Source organism: Miscanthus floridulus, chromosome 8 (assembly GCF_019320115.1).
Source record: "Miscanthus floridulus cultivar M001 chromosome 8, ASM1932011v1, whole genome shotgun sequence".
NCBI classification, from domain to species: domain Eukaryota; kingdom Viridiplantae; phylum Streptophyta; class Magnoliopsida; order Poales; family Poaceae; genus Miscanthus; species Miscanthus floridulus.
The window spans coordinates 205267096-205284738 of record NC_089587.1 but is presented as its reverse complement, the minus strand read 5'-3'; the positions used below and the strand labels follow the sequence as shown (position 1 = coordinate 205284738).

Here is a 17643-nt window from a genome sequence, read left to right as displayed (position 1 = left end):
ATACTTGGAAGTAGATATCAGACAAACAAAACTCAAATATGCTTCTCTAATCCGTGCGCCTCTTCCACGTACATTGTCCGTCCGTTCGTTTTCATCTCTAACTATAACTACTCATTGTTCTAGTGTAGAAGGTTGGTTCTGTGATATGGATTGTATAATTGGCGTAAGATCAAGAGAAATAAAGGATTTTAATGTCCCAATCCTCTTCATTGCGTAGCTCTAAAAATTCGACATTAATCAATTAACTATTTTTTTTTGCATTTTTAGATCAGGAATAGTTCAACATTAAAATAGAACTTAGATTCAATTGAAAATGGGGAAGAATTACCAAGGCGTTAGTGAGTCACATAGTAAAGGCACATAGCCACTTTACCTAGGCGCATGCTTGCCTGCGGCCTGTCTAGTGTGTGGAGCACGTGTGGTTCCTACCCAGTGCCATGCCTAGATACCTACCTGCCGAGCGCCGGCACTGAGTCGCCCCTCGGGCACTACGTTTGTGGCTAGGCCTAGGCGGGCTTCACTGCGCCAGGCCACGCTAGTTGTGGCACCGGAAAAGACTGGCGTTAGGGTCGCACCCGGCTGTGTGGAGGCCAGCAGGAGGGCGATGATGGCTGGTGGGAGGGCTAAGGATGGCGGAGCTGGTGTACGTTGGCGTCTAGATGCTATGTTAGCGGTGAATCTTGTCCGAAGAAGAAGCAAAGCTAGGAACGGACCAGGCACTGCGTTGACGAATCGTGTATTTGGCGTATGCGCTCTGACTCCCTCCTCTTTGTTCTGGACTAATGAGGTGATTGTGAGTGTACACATTTGGCCCAACGCGAGTCAGGCAAAAAAAAACTACATATAAGGGAATATAATACCGCGTTTGGATCAGAGAATTTTGAAAGGAAAATTGTAGAATTCGTAAAACCGAGGAAAGAATTTGGATTGGAGGAACCAACGATCCCCTTTGGAATATTATAGCTATTTGCTCATTTCAAAGGAAGTGGAAAATCCATTCCATGTCTTGATTTCTCTTCCTATCGTGTAACACAAAATGCGTGATGAAGAGATAAAAGAAACAGCCAACACAAAGGAGATTCATGTTCCTGTGAGACTAGGTGCTTCTAAGATTTTCTTTACCATTTACAGTTTTTAAATTCTTATGTTCAAATACCTTTTTTTTTGCTTTCATGTGTTTTCAATCTTCTGTTTTCATATTGTATTCCAATTTCTCTGTTCTAAACATGCCTTAAATGGTTTTTTTGAACCACGCCTAGAACCATGGCCCTAGGCCTAAATCTACCACTGGTACTGTACCAGAATTACATTACTTTTTGGATTTTTGGATAGGGTGAGTAAATAAAATAGTTAGAATTCTGTTCGGGAGTTAGTTTTTTCAGCTGCTGTGACTGCAGCTCCCACTCATACAAACAGGCTGCATTAGTTAGCGCCCGCCAGGGTCTTACGCCGCCTAAACCCCTCCCAGAACCCTAGCAGATTAGCAACCCAAATCCTATACCGAGCCAGCTACCCAAACTGCCCCTACGAACCCAACTCACCAAACGCAGAAATATCACCTCCGTGCGTGCGCAGCGACGGAAAAAACGAGGGAAAAGAACCAAACCAACTCGAGCGCCTCACCCAGACTCCCAGAAGGCCGCACGAGAGATTAGGGGGTCTGCCCATCCTTATAAAAGGAGCGGCCGGCGAGGGCTGCAGCTCCCTCCTCCGCTTTACCAAAACAGCCCCTCGCCCAATCATTCCCTCCGTGCCTCGTCTTCGCGCCGCCTCTCATCTTACGGTAGCCGAAGCTTCCGCGCCGGCGGCGGCGGCGGTAGGTCACTCTCACTCCCCAACCAAATCCCCTTTCCATGCATGCTAATTCGATCGAATCCAACTCGTCCGGGTGTGGCGCTGAGGTGGAGGGGTCTCGATTGGTGAGAGGGTTTAGGGTTTTGATCGTGCGGCAGATCGTGCGCTCGGCTGGTATTTTGTTCCGTTGTTCTTTTGTAGAACTGGCGATGTTACTCTGTGGCTTTAGATAGCCGTGGTGTATGCTATCCTGCGAATTTTGTATTTTTTGGCCTAATTAGATTTGTTGGCGTCGGTTTCTGGTCTGAGCAGGAATATGGCAGGGAAATCCAAGGGTGGGAAGAACAAAGGGAAGGCGCAGGGCGCGGGTCAGCCCGCCTCTGCTGAGCCAGAGGTGCTGGCGACTGACGGAGCCGAAGTGGTTAATCCAGAGAATGGGGAAGTAAACGAAACCCCTGCCACGGAGGATGGCGTGGCAGATGTCGAGAAAGGAGACGGGGATGCCCCGGAGGCTGTGCAGCCTGCAAGAAAGCCAGCTGAAGGTGAGGCTATGGCTTCTTTACTTATTCACTGATACTGACATACTGCAGTTGTATTGTATTGCTTGAATAGTAATACAGTGAACACGATGGGGCATTGTGTTTTACCTGGGTACAGGTGGACAATATACTTTTGATCTAGTATGTTATTTGGCTGAAGCTATGCTGAATGAATGACATGTTTGCTCCTTTCATGTTTTGTATGGCTGTGCTTACACTAATGATTCTGGATTTATGTGTTGATAATACTTGTACTTTGTAGTGATATAATATTTCTGGCCAAGCTCTGTTAGAGTAATCATCTACATCCTTACACATTTCAGTTGGACTGTTAAAACTTTCATCTATGGAATTTAGCATGTTGTATTGTTGTTGTTTTGCATGAAAAACCTTGCCTGCATGCTTTTAAATGGAGACAATTCCTGTGAATGCACTGCTGCTTTAACAATTAACCATTCAAGCAGGAGAGCTTCATCTGTACCCTATTCCTGTCAGGACACAATCAGGTGAAAAGCTCGAGCTGCAGGTAACTGTAAAAAATGTTCTTTCTTTGTCTATTTGACTTAACTAGTTCTGTCGTTTCATGGTATGCTGTTATTTACAGCTAAGCCCAGGAGATTCTGTTATTGATGTTAAACAATTCCTCTTGGATGCTCCTGAAACATGCTTCTATACATGCTACGATTTGATATTGCATACTGAAGATGGGTCAGCTCATCAGTTAGAAGACTACAATGAAATATCAGAAATAGCAGATATAACTTCTGGTGGATGTTCACTGGAGATGGTTGCTGGTATGTAACATGTTCCAGTTTCTTCTCTATTGTCCTATGTCAGTTCTTATTTCGTGGAGCTGAAGTAAATGTTCTTTCAGCAATATATGATGAGAGGTCTATTAGGTCACATCTCCGACGTGTGAGGGAGCTACTATCCCTGTCTAGTCTTCATGTTTCCCTATCAACATCCTTAGCTCTGCAGCATGAGTCTGCTCAGGGAAAATCTGCAGGTACATCAGGTCCAATATTTTTTTGATCTGCACTTGTACTTATACGGTTATACCTTCCATATTTGGTGTAAATGCCTCAAGTAATGTTTATAGTACTATATAAATTCATGCAAGTTTTAAACCAACCTGCTGTCGATTTTGACCTTACTTGATTCTACCCCTGCTCAACAGGTTCTGAAAAAAGCCCTAATCAGGAGCTTGATGGTTTAAATTTTATGGAGGATAGTGCTGGTGCTCTCACTAGTTTATTGGCTTCTGCACCAGCAGAGATAAAATGTGTTGAAAGCATAGTTTTTTCGTCTTTCAATCCTCCGCCGAGTTATCGGAGGTAATCCTGCCATCTTGCATTGCTACCATTGTCATATTATTCTTGCGTATCTTCGGAACCATTCTTATAAAAATCAGTCTGCTAGGCCTATTAATAAGCGTGACACAAGGAGTACTTAGCACCCTGTTTCCATCATAACCAGTCAATGTGGTCTGATCCTCCCATTTTCTCCATAATCGGGCTGCTATCAAGCCATATACTGAGCCCTCTTTGGCACAGCTTCAGCATTCCAGCTCCGAGCTTCACCTTAGATCTTGAGTTTGTATGCTAAAATCAAGAACCTTAAGACTTCTTTGTCTAGAATAGAAAAAAAAAACAGTTCAAACAAACAACTTAGGTGTATCCACAGCTAAAGCTCCACAGATTTCTGGAGCTAGAAATACTCAGCTCCAAGAAATCCATAGACATTTTTGGTTGGAGCTGGAGCTCTCCCAAACAAGGCCAAAGTTCTGAAAGGTAGGCTTTACCTTTTCTGTAGAATGCTGGAACAAGTATATTTGACTTTTTTCAAGATTGTTGCATCGCAATAAATAAATAAATACAGGTAGTACTCTAGTGCTCTATCCTTTTGTTGGGATCTGCACAAAACTTGAAGTGCTTGATGGGTTAAGTGCAATATCCTTTGGTTTGTCTGCTTGTGCTTTAAAATGTCATTAGCTCAAAGAGTGCAGCATAGAGGCACCACCCATTATTTTCTCAAGTCTGGTAAGCTCTGGTCATTTTGCCTAGAAAGGTGTTTTTACCTGAAGATATGTTGCTTTGCCTATACTTGGGCTATGTTAATATTTTTTATGTTAGTCATAAGCTGTGATGTTGGAATTCTGGATAACTGTATTATTGTTTTTCTGTGTATTTCTTATTAAGTATATATGTATATATTCCATATACTGGGCTTGATGCATAATTCTGTAACATTGTTGTGAGCTTGTCAGTTTTGAGTCTGGATTTTGTGGAATTAACACTTGATAGTGGTTTCCTCAGGTTACATGGAGATCTCATCTATATTGATGTTGCCACATTAGAAGGAAACAGATATTGCATTACCGGAAGCTCCAAATCTTTTTATGTTAACAGTAGCAATGGAAGTATATTTGACTCGAAACCTACAAAACAAGGACTGGAGGCCAGCACTCTCGTAGGCTTACTCCAGAAGATCAGTGCCAAATTTAAGAAAGGTCTGCTATTGATCTAAATTTTATCCTTGTTGGCTGTACTGCACTATGTTTAATCTTTTCTGACATTTGGACAAATCTTTTGAAGGTTTTTGTGAAGTCTTGGATCGCAGGGCATCGGCTCATCCATTTGAGAATGTTCAGTGTTTGCTTCCAGTGACTTCTTGGTTAGGAGCTTATCCTGTGCCAGGTAATGTTGTCAGTGATTCACTCCCCGACTATATTACATATTAGAAATCCAAAAAAAGAGCTGTTCTGTGGCATGTTTTTTTGGGGGTTTCCTTTTGTATTCTCTAATATGTTTTTGAAGTGCTTTGGTGCAAGTATGACTCGACCATGCTATATATTACTGCCTAAAATTAGTTTTGCCACACTTTCATTGGAAGAAAATTGCCATATAGACTTAGGTAATCTCTAGCTAAAACTCTAGTCTATATTAAGTGCGGCATGATGCTAAACAGATTATACCAATATGTTTGTCTTGTTTAAACTTCTATTGGCTTCATAAGCTACGAAGGCATTTCAGCAGGACTGTTTCTTTTCAGCAGCTCGGAACCTCTTACTCTTCTAATTTTCTTTCTTATGCCCCGTTTGGATGTCTGCATTGAGACCATGGTATTGGAATTGGAAGTGGCAGACCCCAATTCCACCTGTTTGGATGGTCATGGTATTGGAGTATGGAAACTGGGCTCGATTCCGCGAGATATTCCCTTCACCTAGCGCGACCCTGAAGCAATACCGAGCCGAGACCCTCCGTATTGGAGGGAATCGCATCCCCTTCTCCTCTCGTTGTCTCCAGACTCCAAACTCCACTCCGCTCGTCGTCTTGAGCTCCGGCGCCGGCCCCTCCGTCCCCTCGCAGCCAACCCCTCTGTCCCCTCGCCGGAGCCCCTCCACCCCCTCGCGCGCCCCGATGAAGAGTGGTGAAGGCAGAGATGGGGAAGATGAGTCGTGGCTGCTCGAGCTCGATGCGAGATGAGGATAGGCGGGGTGGGGCGGGCGCCGTCGCAGCGGCCAGAAAAGGCCGGCCGGGCGGCTCCTGTGCTCCCTGGCCAGGTGAGTGTGCGCCTGCGGGGCGGATCTGGTGGGGAGCTCGACCGCCGGTGTAGGTGGAGTGAAAGGGCAGGGCGGATTGGGGCTCGTCGCGAGATTGGGGAAGCGCTGCCTGGCCGGGCCGGGGTCGAGCTCCTCCATGGCCGAGCCGGGGTCGAGCTCAAGCTCCCCCATGGCCGGGGCCGGGGTCGACCTCTTCCATGGTCGGGCCGGGGTCGAGCTCCTCCATGGCCGAGCCGGGGTCAAGCTTGAGCTCCCCCATGGCCAGGGCCGGGGCTGCCTCCGCCTCTGCTCTCGAGGCCGAGGCCACCTCCGCCTGTGTGCCTAGCTCGTCGTGCGAGCTGTGCCGCGGTGGGGATTGGCCGATTGGGGAAGAAGACAGGGAATTCCTCGATTATGTACATCCAAATAGGAATTGGCATTTGATGCGTCACTCGATTCCAGATAGAAAATTCATCTACATCCAAACAGTAGATTTGGTATTTAGTCCATTTTCAATACTGGGTCTGATTTGGTATTGGTACCAATTCAATTCCAGTGTCTCCAATATCTACATCCAAACATACCTTTAATGATAGTCGATAACGATATATTGGATATCTCAATCTTTGTATAAACTTAACATTGGCAATCTGTTATGAGAACTGAAAGCACTCCACATTCTTATATGTAACAGCGCATAGAAGGGATGCAGCCAGGGCTGAAGACTCTGTTGTGTTGTCATATGGCACTGAATTAATTGGCATGCAGAGAGACTGGAATGAAGAATTGCAGTCCTGCCAGGAGTTTCCTCATGGCAATCCTCAAGAAAGGTTCTTTAGTTGTTATCCCACTTACTGGATTGACTGCTTTATACCTGTAGTAACTCATTATTTTTGGCTGCTCAGGATATTGCGTGGCAGAGCGCTCTACAAAGTAACATGTGATTTTGTTGATGCTGCTGTAAAAGGTGCAGTTGGTGTCATTAATAGATGCATACCCCCAATAAATCCAACTGACCCAGAATGTTTTCATATGTGAGTAAATATAATGTCTATCTTTCTGCTTTAAAATCAGAGTAAACAATGTCAACAGGTTCTACGTTGTAGGAGTATTTTAGTAAGGTTATATCCGTTGCTGTGGCTATGCATGCTTTTTTTTTCATGATTTTTGAAGCTAATGTTTTTTTGGAGTTTGTTTAAAGTTGAAGGGATGCCATTGAAAAGCTGTGTAGAGCCTATCCTAAACTGATACATGGTTCAACTTTTTACTCTCTGTGAAGAGCCTAAAGACTGACAATAACAAACACTGATCAATTTGTATCTGTTATCAACCTGTGGTTTTAGGTACATCATGGAAACTTAATTTGTCTGCAGCTGATTTGAATTCAGCATAAAGGGCGTACCCAGTGTAGAGAGCTCCCGCTCTGTGCGGGGTCTGGGGAAGGGTGTCAGTGGCAAGCCTTACCCTCGCCTGTGCAAATGTCGTCACAATCACATGGACCACTTCAATACTTTAATTATATAACAGTGATGGGTTCTGCACTTACTATTAGACAATATTTACAAATCTATAGTCGAACCTAGTTGCCATGGGATCAACCAGATGACCAATCGTGATTAGTCTTCAACCAGACTGATTAGTAGAGTCTAGTCGGTTCTAGTCATCCATATATTCGGTGTATATATTTCAGGACATATACATACTATATATGTGCCTATATGTACTATATATATAGCGTACACAATAAAGCAAGCATCAAGACTAAATTAGTGGTTAATTGGTGACTTGTAAAAGTTGATTTCTGAACTGTACAGAACTCCATATTCCTGTCCCAACAAGTGAGTAGCAGAGGGCAGCACAGCAACAAGCCGACTAGCAGAGAGGCTGCAGAGTGAGGGATGGAGGAGGGAAAGGGCACACACTGTTGGAGGAGGAGCTCATCACGAAGAGAGCGGTGACTTGAACTGGCAGAGGGCGCCGGCGGCTACTTCATCAGAGAGGAGGAATACACACAAGAGACAGAGAATAGAGTGCGGGGGAGGAGTAGCGTGCGGGGGGAGGAATCACGCGCGGGAGAGGAATCGCCCTCGTGCGCGGGTGGAGAGGGATCACGCGGGAAGAATAGTAGCATCTTGTGGGAGGAATTTGTGCCCAGCGTCGGGGAGGATTCCAGCGCGCCTCCTGTGCGTTTTTGGGCACTCACATGCGAACCCTAACAGGCCAAATTGCCAGACCAATAGATCACATGTAAGCCCGGTTAAGCAGGCCCACAAAAAACAGTGCGACCAGCCTAGTTGGATGACTAATCGCGATTAAGCAACGACTTGTAAACACTGAGTATTAGATCTCTATCACGGTGCTTATTTATAAAGTATCCTGAGTTAGTATATCTCTGTTCGGACGCTTGAGTGATTGTAAAACTTATGTTGAATTATTGATAGTAAATTAAAAATTAATATCAATGTCTACTAGATTATAAGCATTACCATTTTGTATTCAAAGTACGTCTTTTTTCACCAACTTGTACTTCCGGGAGTTGTTCCATGACACATTCAACTACCCAGCTTCTTTACTTTTGTTCCAAGTTTATTTTCATTGTTTCCTAGTTTGTCAACATTCGCATATTCTGATATTTTTACTTTTCTATAAAGGCATGCTGAGGTAATTTGGACACTGTCAATTAAAGTTCAATCTTTACCCTATCTCTTCTACAACACCGAGTGTATTCTTATTTGTGCTCTTGTTCTAGCTTGGTGAAGCCTTTTAATTTAAAAGGTTTTGCTTCGTCATTTTGGTATTAGTGTAATGTTGAGTTATTTCCTTGTAATATGGATTGCTATGGCTACAAAACTGTTAGGAGCTTATCACTTTCTTGCAATGTATACATGCTTGGTCAAGTCTTATTTGAGTTTCTTGACAAGTCTGTTTTAATTTTACTCCTTCCAAAGCTTACTCCTGCTATTCCTCTATCCCTGCCCCAGGTATGTTCACAACAATATTTTCTTTAGTTTTGCTGTCGACTACGACTATGAACACATTTCAAAGGACCACAAGCCAGATTGCCAAAATGGCTCCAGCAGAAGCACCAAGGTTTCCTCCCCAGATGTGATCGCTAAGCCAGATACAAACCATGCTGAATCTGCTGAGGTAGCTGACTCAAAATCCGAAGAGGCACAACTCGCGGATAGCGAGCAGGCGACATATGCTTCTGCAAACAATGACTTAAAAGGAACTAAGGCTTATCAAGAAGCTGATGTTTCTGGCCTTTATAATCTTGCGATGACAATAATTGATTACAGAGGCCACAGGGTTGTAGCTCAGGTCTGTATAGAAATTACATGTCCTGGTATATATAGCACTTTTAGAATCTTTTGCTGTTTCTATTATGTGTTCTGTAATCTGTTTTTTTCACTCATAACATCTTTTTGTATATTATTATGTCAAAATGTCACAAATGGTAAGCTAAACTCCAACTTACGTTCCAATTATACTGGACTTGTAGAGTATCATACCTGGTATTCTTCAAGGAGACAAGTCAGATTCCCTTCTGTATGGCTCTGTTGATAATGGCAAGAAGATATCTTGGAACGAAGCGTTCCATTCAAAGGTCAGTTGTAATAAAGAGTAAACAATTTTTTTCTGTTGAAAGAAGTCTGAAAATTGTGTTCATATTTCTTTACAAGTGACTAGTCTAAACCTTGAAATTTAGTCCAGTTCAAATATTTGTTAACTAATTCTGCAATTCCATCTTCGGGACTGAAAGGTTTCGGTGCAATGTGAAGTATGATGATCGTTTATAGGAATTGTTTTAATGAGGCAATTTGAATTGCATGCTATGTTAAGTATTCCGTACTGAGCAACATTGTTGTTAGTGCATACTGACATATGGGTTGACTGACTTATATTTCCGTCTTACTTTCGGAGTGCTTACATTTCAGGTTTTGCCTAGCTTTTTATGTTTTTTTGTTGTCGCTTTGAAGTACACTTGATTCTTGAAGTCTTGGTAGGAAATTTGCATAAGAATATTTCAATTGTTACACTCGATTCTTGAAGTCTTGGTAGGAAACTTGCAGTGATCTGTCGCCACTTTAGTATTTTATGCTATGTGCACTCAACTTTTGGCAATAATTATCTGGGCCAGAGTTTTAATAGAACTCAAAAAGTCAAAACTAATGTTAATGTTATTTCATCTTCTTTTTCAATTTAGCTTGTTCTCAGACTTTGGCTTATTCTCCAGTGTAACTAATGTTAGTGCTGCTCTGTATTGCTGTTTTAGGTAGTTGAGGCGGCAAAGCAGCTCCATTTGAAGGAGCATGTGGTTTTGGATGGTTCTGGCAATCCTGTAAAATTAGCTGCTACAGTCGAATGCAAGGGCATTGTTGGGAGTGATGACAGGTAATTTGATTCTTGAAGTTACACGCTGGGGTCTGTTGATGTCTGGTATAAGTAATGAAAGCACTCGCTACCATTTCATTTTCTTTTCTTAAAAGCTCATCCGTTTACATTTCTCTGTGCGTGAAAGCAATGAGCATGTTTTGAGAATTATTAGTAAGCATGTGGTTTAACTGTAATTGCTGGGTTCTGGCAATCCTGTAAAGTTTACATGAACTGTAAAAAGCCCTTAGATTTTGTTTTTCTTCCTGAGCTACCCTTTTTCCTTTTATAGCAATAACAGGGGGTTTTGTACTCGCTGGTATATTTAGCACAGTTGTTTTGTTACTTACTATCATGTAGGCATTACATTTTGGATCTGATGAGAGTGACTCCTCGAGATTCTAACTACATTGGACAAGAGCACCGCTTCTGTGTGTTGAGACCTGAACTTATAGCATCATTTGTTGAGGTCAGCTTATCACATTTTTTAATCCTATTCACCAAATTGAAACATGGTTTATTTTGTGGGACATTTGAATTGCATATTACTGTATTTTATCATCTATATTTGTGCAGGCTGAATCCATGAAACAATCGTTTAAGCAGAAGGTTCCAGATGCTCCAGTTGCAAGTACTTCTGATGCTAAGGTTTGTGTCGATAGCAATCCCTGTGTTCTTTCTGTTTGTTCAGAAGCATTATACATAAATAAGCAACTAACCATTGTTTTTTTTATGCCACTTCAATAATGCAAAGTTGTTGAACTTGTAATCTTTTTGTGTCATTCATATGTTCCTTAAGATTCAGTTGCATGATCCCTAATTTGATTACCTGGAGTAGAGGTCTTTAATCGAGCGGTATATATCAATTTACTGTTGCCAATTTATCCCTCTTGAATATTAGATTAGTTTGTACACTCAGACCAATGGTACTAACAGAATGAATAGTAAGACTGAATAAAAGAAGGTATGATGTTTAACATTTGTAATCTGGAAAATTATTCCTGTTGTTATAGGTTACCTCTGTTGAAGGAGATGACAAGTCTGAAGAAAGCTCTGTTCATACACACGAGGAAAATGACAACTCAAGCTCTGAGATTCTTTTCAATCCAAATGTGTTTACGGAGTACAAGCTTGCTGGCAGTCCAGAGGTCTTCAAAACTACTCGTTGTATAATTAATATCCATATATACCAATTTGATAACATTGTAGTGTTTGCTATTCCTAGGAAATCGCTGCTGACGAAGAGTTGGTAAAAAGGGCTGGCACATATCTTATAGATATAGTGATCCCGAAGTTTGTTCAGGATCTTTGCTCCCTTGATATCTCCCCTATGGATGGACAGACTTTAACCGATACATTGCATCTCCATGGGATAAATATTAGGTATCTGGGCAAGGTTAGTCTGAGTCTATAGGTGGACCAGCTGAAATTGACATTTCATTTCATCTGTTCTGTTCATTATATGATTCTTGTTTCAGATTGCAGGCATGGTCAAACATTTACCACACTTACGGGACTTATTTTCTTCTGAGATAATAGTTAGATCTGCAAAGCATGTTATCAAGGTAGTATAACTTTCTTAATTATGCTAGTTACTGAGTCTGTTACTTGACTGGGATTTATTGCAAATTTATGAAAACCTACTAATGTGTAAAATTTGTAGTAAACTGCAGTTAGGGTTTTCTGACTACCAATCTGGAAATGAGTGGTCTTATTCCTGTTGATTTTAATCCATTCTTTTTCCACAACTGTAAAGCCGAATTTCATTACTGGGCAGCAATGAAATTTCAACGAGTTTAACAAGTTTTGCAACGCGTTTGCGACCATAACAGGTACTTGCCCACACCTCTGAACACAAAGGGTTTAGCGGGTTAGGCAACACTACCAACACCACTTACCGGTGCAAAAGCTTAGTTTTCAGAAACGACTTGAACTAAAGTACTGGCTAAAAAGTTGCTTATTATAAGCAATTTGAACTAAAGTACTGGCTAAAGAGTTGCTTATTACAAGGCACTCGAAGGCTGACACAGCACACAGGCTGAAGCAAGGGTCAAGCCACTGATTCCAAATCACTACTTGATAATTGCCTTGGAGATCTCTGGTCCACCATTCTCTTTGATGGAAATGTAGCGCCATTTCCTGCATAACCTCTGTGCCTTTCTTCACTCGTTGCACAAACTCGTGGTTATGAAGCCCCCCTGCCCAGTATTTCAGGACAGAGCAGATTAAACAAATAATCTCAGGAGGAGATTTGATTCTTTTCCCTTAAAAACATGTAGAGGTTCTTATTCTCCAAATCATCCAGCACACTCTGGCTGCAAGGCCAGCCATGTACATTTGTTTTCTTTAAGGCAGGCTCCATTCTATCCAAACCTTGGTGTGGTTTTAATCCATTCAATTCGCATCATTGTATTATTATATAGTTATTCTTGTTTGGTTCCTTCTTGTATGTTAACCAAGTTGTTTGTTCTCACTCAAGGATATACTGAGGCAAAGTTTGGATCATGATATTGGGCCAGCTATTGCTCATTTCTTAAACTGTTTTGTGGGGAAAGTTTTAGGTGCTTCCACAAAGGGTAGTCTTAGCAATGCGCAGTCAAAAACTCTGAAGGTATGCCTTCCCAAGCTTGGTAATCTTGTGGTTTTGATATCTGCAGCAAACACTACTATTGAATTTTGTGATGTCGCAGTTTCATCTTTTTTTATATGATTTTTAGGGTCACGAAAATAGCCCAATTCAAAAGTCTTCTAAAGGCCATAAACTGAGCAATGCTGCTGCTTCAAGAAAAAGCTTATCAGCTTATTCCCATCTAACCTCTGATGGAATTTGGTTTAGTATTAAGGAATTCGCAAAATCAAAATATCAGGTACTTATGATTTCTGTTGTGTTTCTTTGAGGTCTTCACTTTTCTATTTGAAGAACATCACTAATGGATTTTTTTTAATAGTTTGAAGTGCCAGATGATGCAAGGATTTCAGCCAAAAGGGTAGCTGTTCTCCGCAATCTTTGCCAAAAGGTTAGTACCATTCTGCCTTGCATGCTACTTGTTTATAGCATGATTGTTGGTTTATTTGCTACCAAAAATATTGGTAGTTTGTGTTTGGTCCAAGCAACTTCTATTGTGCTTTTTTTTTGCTAATATTGGCCTGCATGTTGTATACATGCTCTCCGTAGTATAATAGGCCCATTGAAACTATCAAATGCCATTGTTTGTGCATCTATTAATTTTTTTAGTCACTGTACCTTGTACATGTAACAGGTAGGGATAACAATTGCTGCACGCAAATATGATCTGGATGCTTCAACTCCATTCGAAGCCTCAGATATGTTAAATCTCCAACCAGTTGTCAAGCATTCTGTTCCAACCTGTACAGACGCAAAGAATCTTATGGAAGCAGGGAAAGTCAGGATGGCTGAGGTATACAACTCTGTTATTTTTATTTCTGATATAGTATTGTCGCTGTGAGGTCTTATCCTGTTTTCTACAGACTGACATATATAATACTCTGTAGTGTTGTGTTTTTTGTACAACACGGATGCAAATTTTATTAATGCATTTGAGCATTTCAGGGAACATTGAATGAGGCATATGCATTGTTTTCAGAAGCCTTTTCACTGCTTCAACAGGTATACACAAAAGCTGTTTAGCTTGAAATATCTGCAGAACTTCTATTTACTTGACCTTTGATTTGAAATTACAGATAACTGGTCCCATGCACAAGGATGCTGCAAATTGTTGCCGGTAAAATGCTAACTTCTTTACTTGCCTATTGTGTTGGTCATACTTTTGTAAGGAAAACACACATGAGAAATTGAACAATCTATTGGATATACTATGCCACATTCTTCCATTTAGATCATGGCATATGCTACTCACAATGTGTATATGGTGTTCAAGAAAAAAATACTCATAACGTGTACATGACTTCACTATCTTTCACCTCTGTGAATTACTATGCACGTGTATGTAAGAGTTGCATTACATCAGGGATACGATATTTAGTCAGATGTTCAGCTATGAAATGCAAGATTTGTTTAGAAGTTGAGCATTTTTTGTCATTTACTCCCTTCATTCCAAATTACAAGACGTTTTAGCTTTTCTAGATACGTAGGTTTTGCTATGCACTATGTCTACACTCTAGATACATAGTAAAAGCAATGCATCTGCAAAAGCCAACATATCTTATAATTTAGAATGGAGGGAGTACTTTTGTTGTTCTCTACGTTCAGATTTAAATCCTCAGAAAAAAAAAACAAAATGCTTGTTCTTATTTGTTATAGGTACCTTGCTATGGTTTTGTACCATGCTGGTGATACAGCCGGAGCAATTGTGCAGCAACATAGGGAACTCATCATAAATGAGAGATGTCTTGGTCTTGATCATCCGGACACAGCCCACAGGCATGCCTTTTTGTTTTAAAAAAATGTTACTGCTAAATTTTGATATTATCCTTGAATCTGACATGAAGCCTGATGTTATCATTGGAAAAACTTATCGCCTATGCTGAATCTCTTTTGTTTATGTTAAAATTGTGAAGCAACAGTGGAAAATTAATCTAAATTTTGCTATAAAGTTCATCTAAAATATGTAGGCTAGCTGCTGAGCTAGCATTATTGTAGTCATGCAAACATTTTTTAGCTTATTAGTGTTATGCCATGTCTTGAATTCTACTAGTTTCAAGTTAAACATAATCATATTTTCTTTCTTTTTTTCTTTGATTTGTCAATTGCATTTTACATTTTTACTCTATCTATTAAGCCAGTTTTTACTATCCTTTTACACCCATTTCTTCTTCAGTTATGGTAACATGGCGTTATTCTATCATGGGCTCAATCAAACTGAACTGGCACTGCGACACATGTCCCGCACACTGCTGCTGCTAAGTTTGGCGTCAGGACCTGATCACCCAGATGTTGCAGCAACTCTCATAAATGTTGCAATGATGTACCAGGATGCCAGCAATATGAATACTGCTCTTAGGTATCTTCAAGAAGCCCTTATGAAGAATGAGCGACTTCTTGGCCCTGATCATGTTCAGACAGCTGTGTGCTATCATGCTCTTGCCATTGCATTTAGCTGTATGAGCTTATATAAGCTTTCAATTCAGGTTAGTTCTGACAATGGATACTGATGGCTGATGGGGTAGTTATTTCAAACTGTTGACTTGGCATGTTGGTGTTTCATGACAGCATGAAAAGAAGACTTATGATATACTGGTAAAACAGTTAGGGGAAAATGACTCACGGACAAAAGACTCAGAAAATTGGCTGAGTACTTTTAAGCTTCGAGAAGAGCAGGTATATTTTCTATGTTTGTTGATTAGCAATTTACTTTTCAGAATATTGCAAGGGATATTGTGTAATTATCTTGACAGAACAATAGATTGTGATGTTTGCTAAATGGGTTAGTGTCGTTATTTTATTTAGCTTTACAGTCAGCAAGAAATTTTACTGGTTGATTCACTTTTGGCCCTGAGATTCTTGTGTGCGTCCTAATGTGCCGTTATTATGTACCGGTAGAAAGTATGTCCATAACATATGTTTTTTCCCTTCTGATCTATTACCTCTGCATATCTTTGTCATTCTTGCATGTCGAACATTATTCTATCGTTAATCCCCACAGGTCAACGCCCAGAAGCAGAAGGGCCAGGGAGCTATTGCATCCGATAACGCTGTTAAATTCTTGAAGGTAAGCTAAATTGCAGACCTTCCTTCTATACCAGCTTAAATTCATCTGACTTTAATGGCCGAAGCAATATCCATGCTTCCACAGAGAGCTTACTTTGAACAAAGCACTGTAGATCATAATCCTCTTTATGATGCATTTTATTGTTCTTTTATGCTACTTTTGGTTGAATATTTACTCCTATAACTGTATGGCTATTGATATTTATATCTGCAGAGATTGGATTTATTGAATAACCTCTTGCTTTTGCAGGCAAACCCTGCATTTTTACAAGCAATGAAGGCTGCTGCCATACAATCAGGTGATGGGTCAGCAAATGTCAACAGGTCGCTCAATGCTGCAGTAGTTGGAGAAGGTGTACCACGACTGAGAGGAGTGGATGAGCGAGCTGCTCGAGCGACTGCAGAAGCTCGGAAGAAAGCTGCTGCAAGAGGCCTTAATGTCCGTAATGGCCCTGCGGCAAACCATGCGTCTGATGAACTAGCTCAGATTCTCAAACTCATCAATGCTGCTTCAGGGTCTTCCACGTCTGCCTCTGCAAAAACTGAGGAATCTGCCTCTGAAGGGCAGGCAACAAATGGATCTGTTCAAAATGGAACTGCAACTGAAGCGATGGCTGCGGATACCAACGGGCCATCTGCATCTGCTAAGTCCACTGTCAACACACCAGTTGGATTGGGGACAACATTGGAGTTGAAGAAGCAGAAATCAAAGCAAAAGTCGTAGAAAACCTGTGCCTGGAATTTTTTTTGGGCAACAGTTTTGGATTTTAGGGTGATTTGGGTTTTTACCTTTTATAGGATTGCCACGCTCACGTGGTGGAAGAGTTCATTTGTTTTTGTTGGGTTCTTAGGAGGGTTCAATAATCATTACAAGAAAGAAGACAATTGTTTCGAATCATCATTGATAGACCACTGATGAGATAATGGCTAATCCTTAAGCTAATAAATCTGTAGTCGGCACAGTACCTGTTTAAAATTTGTGCAAGATTAGTATGGTAATTTGTTGCCCAACAGTGGTATTACACTTGTTTTTGTTGACTTTTTAGTGCTTCTGTTGGTGTGTGTGTGCATAACTTTTTTTAGTGCTCCTGTTCGTGTGCGTTCAGGGTTTCTGCAGCTCCAATTTGCACGTGTGCAGAACTGTGTTCGATTGTATTTTCATTTGATTTGAAGCATCTTAGCCTGTGTTTAGTTCCCAAAATTTCTCAAAAATGACTGTAGCCATGAAGTTGCCCAAAAAGTGTGCACTGCAACTTTTCATGGGGTGTTTAGTTCCTAAAATCTAAAAAAAAGTAAGTACTGTACAACATTTAATGAACTGCATGTAGCTTATTAATGGCATGCATGACATTGCATGCAAGTAAAGCATGCTTTTACATCCAACCAGGCATTCTTAACAAGCCAGGAGTCATTGCATCTATCCTGGCGCCTCCTCAACGGCACAACAATCAACACGTATGTTTAGTAAACCAACAATTATTGTTAAACAAATCAAATGGCCAATGTTCTTGCAGCAATGTTTCTCGGACAAAAAAAAAAACAATTACACAGTCAAAAAAATTTATAGTTACACAGTTGCCTCAAAAGACGACCAAATCATGTTCGATTAGCCAAACCGATTGCGATGGATTCTCGAAATGCATTCATAAGCTCGGAATCAGAACTACCGCTTGGAGGAATAGTTTCCGGTTGATCGGCATAGGCTT

The 17643-nt window shown here is 41.0% G+C and overlaps 1 protein-coding gene across 3 annotated transcripts; it reads left to right on the top strand.

Annotated features, from left to right (window-relative positions):
• The first annotated feature begins 1659 nt into the window (after positions 1-1659).
• On the top strand, positions 1660-16915 carry LOC136477989 (clustered mitochondria protein-like). Of its 3 annotated transcripts, XM_066476306.1 has the most exons (29): positions 1662-1816; positions 2107-2336; positions 2798-2859; positions 2938-3127; positions 3208-3339; positions 3511-3667; positions 4649-4842; positions 4928-5029; positions 6569-6704; positions 6780-6908; positions 8856-9195; positions 9377-9481; positions 10151-10269; positions 10609-10717; positions 10825-10896; positions 11262-11396; positions 11474-11644; positions 11727-11813; positions 12728-12859; positions 12966-13115; positions 13197-13265; positions 13509-13667; positions 13820-13876; positions 13951-13991; positions 14531-14650; positions 15048-15357; positions 15440-15547; positions 15873-15938; positions 16188-16915. In XM_066476306.1, the coding sequence occupies exons 2-29, from the start codon at positions 2111-2113 to the stop codon at positions 16659-16661; spliced, it is 4152 nt and encodes a 1383-aa protein (XP_066332403.1). In that variant the 5' UTR covers positions 1662-1816; positions 2107-2110; the 3' UTR covers positions 16662-16915. The 3 variants fall into 3 exon arrangements, with proteins under 3 accessions (XP_066332402.1, XP_066332401.1, XP_066332403.1); XM_066476305.1 differs by having other exon boundaries at positions 1660-1813; positions 6569-6908; XM_066476304.1 differs by having other exon boundaries at positions 1660-1816; positions 6569-6908.
• The last annotated feature ends 728 nt before the right edge of the window (positions 16916-17643 follow it).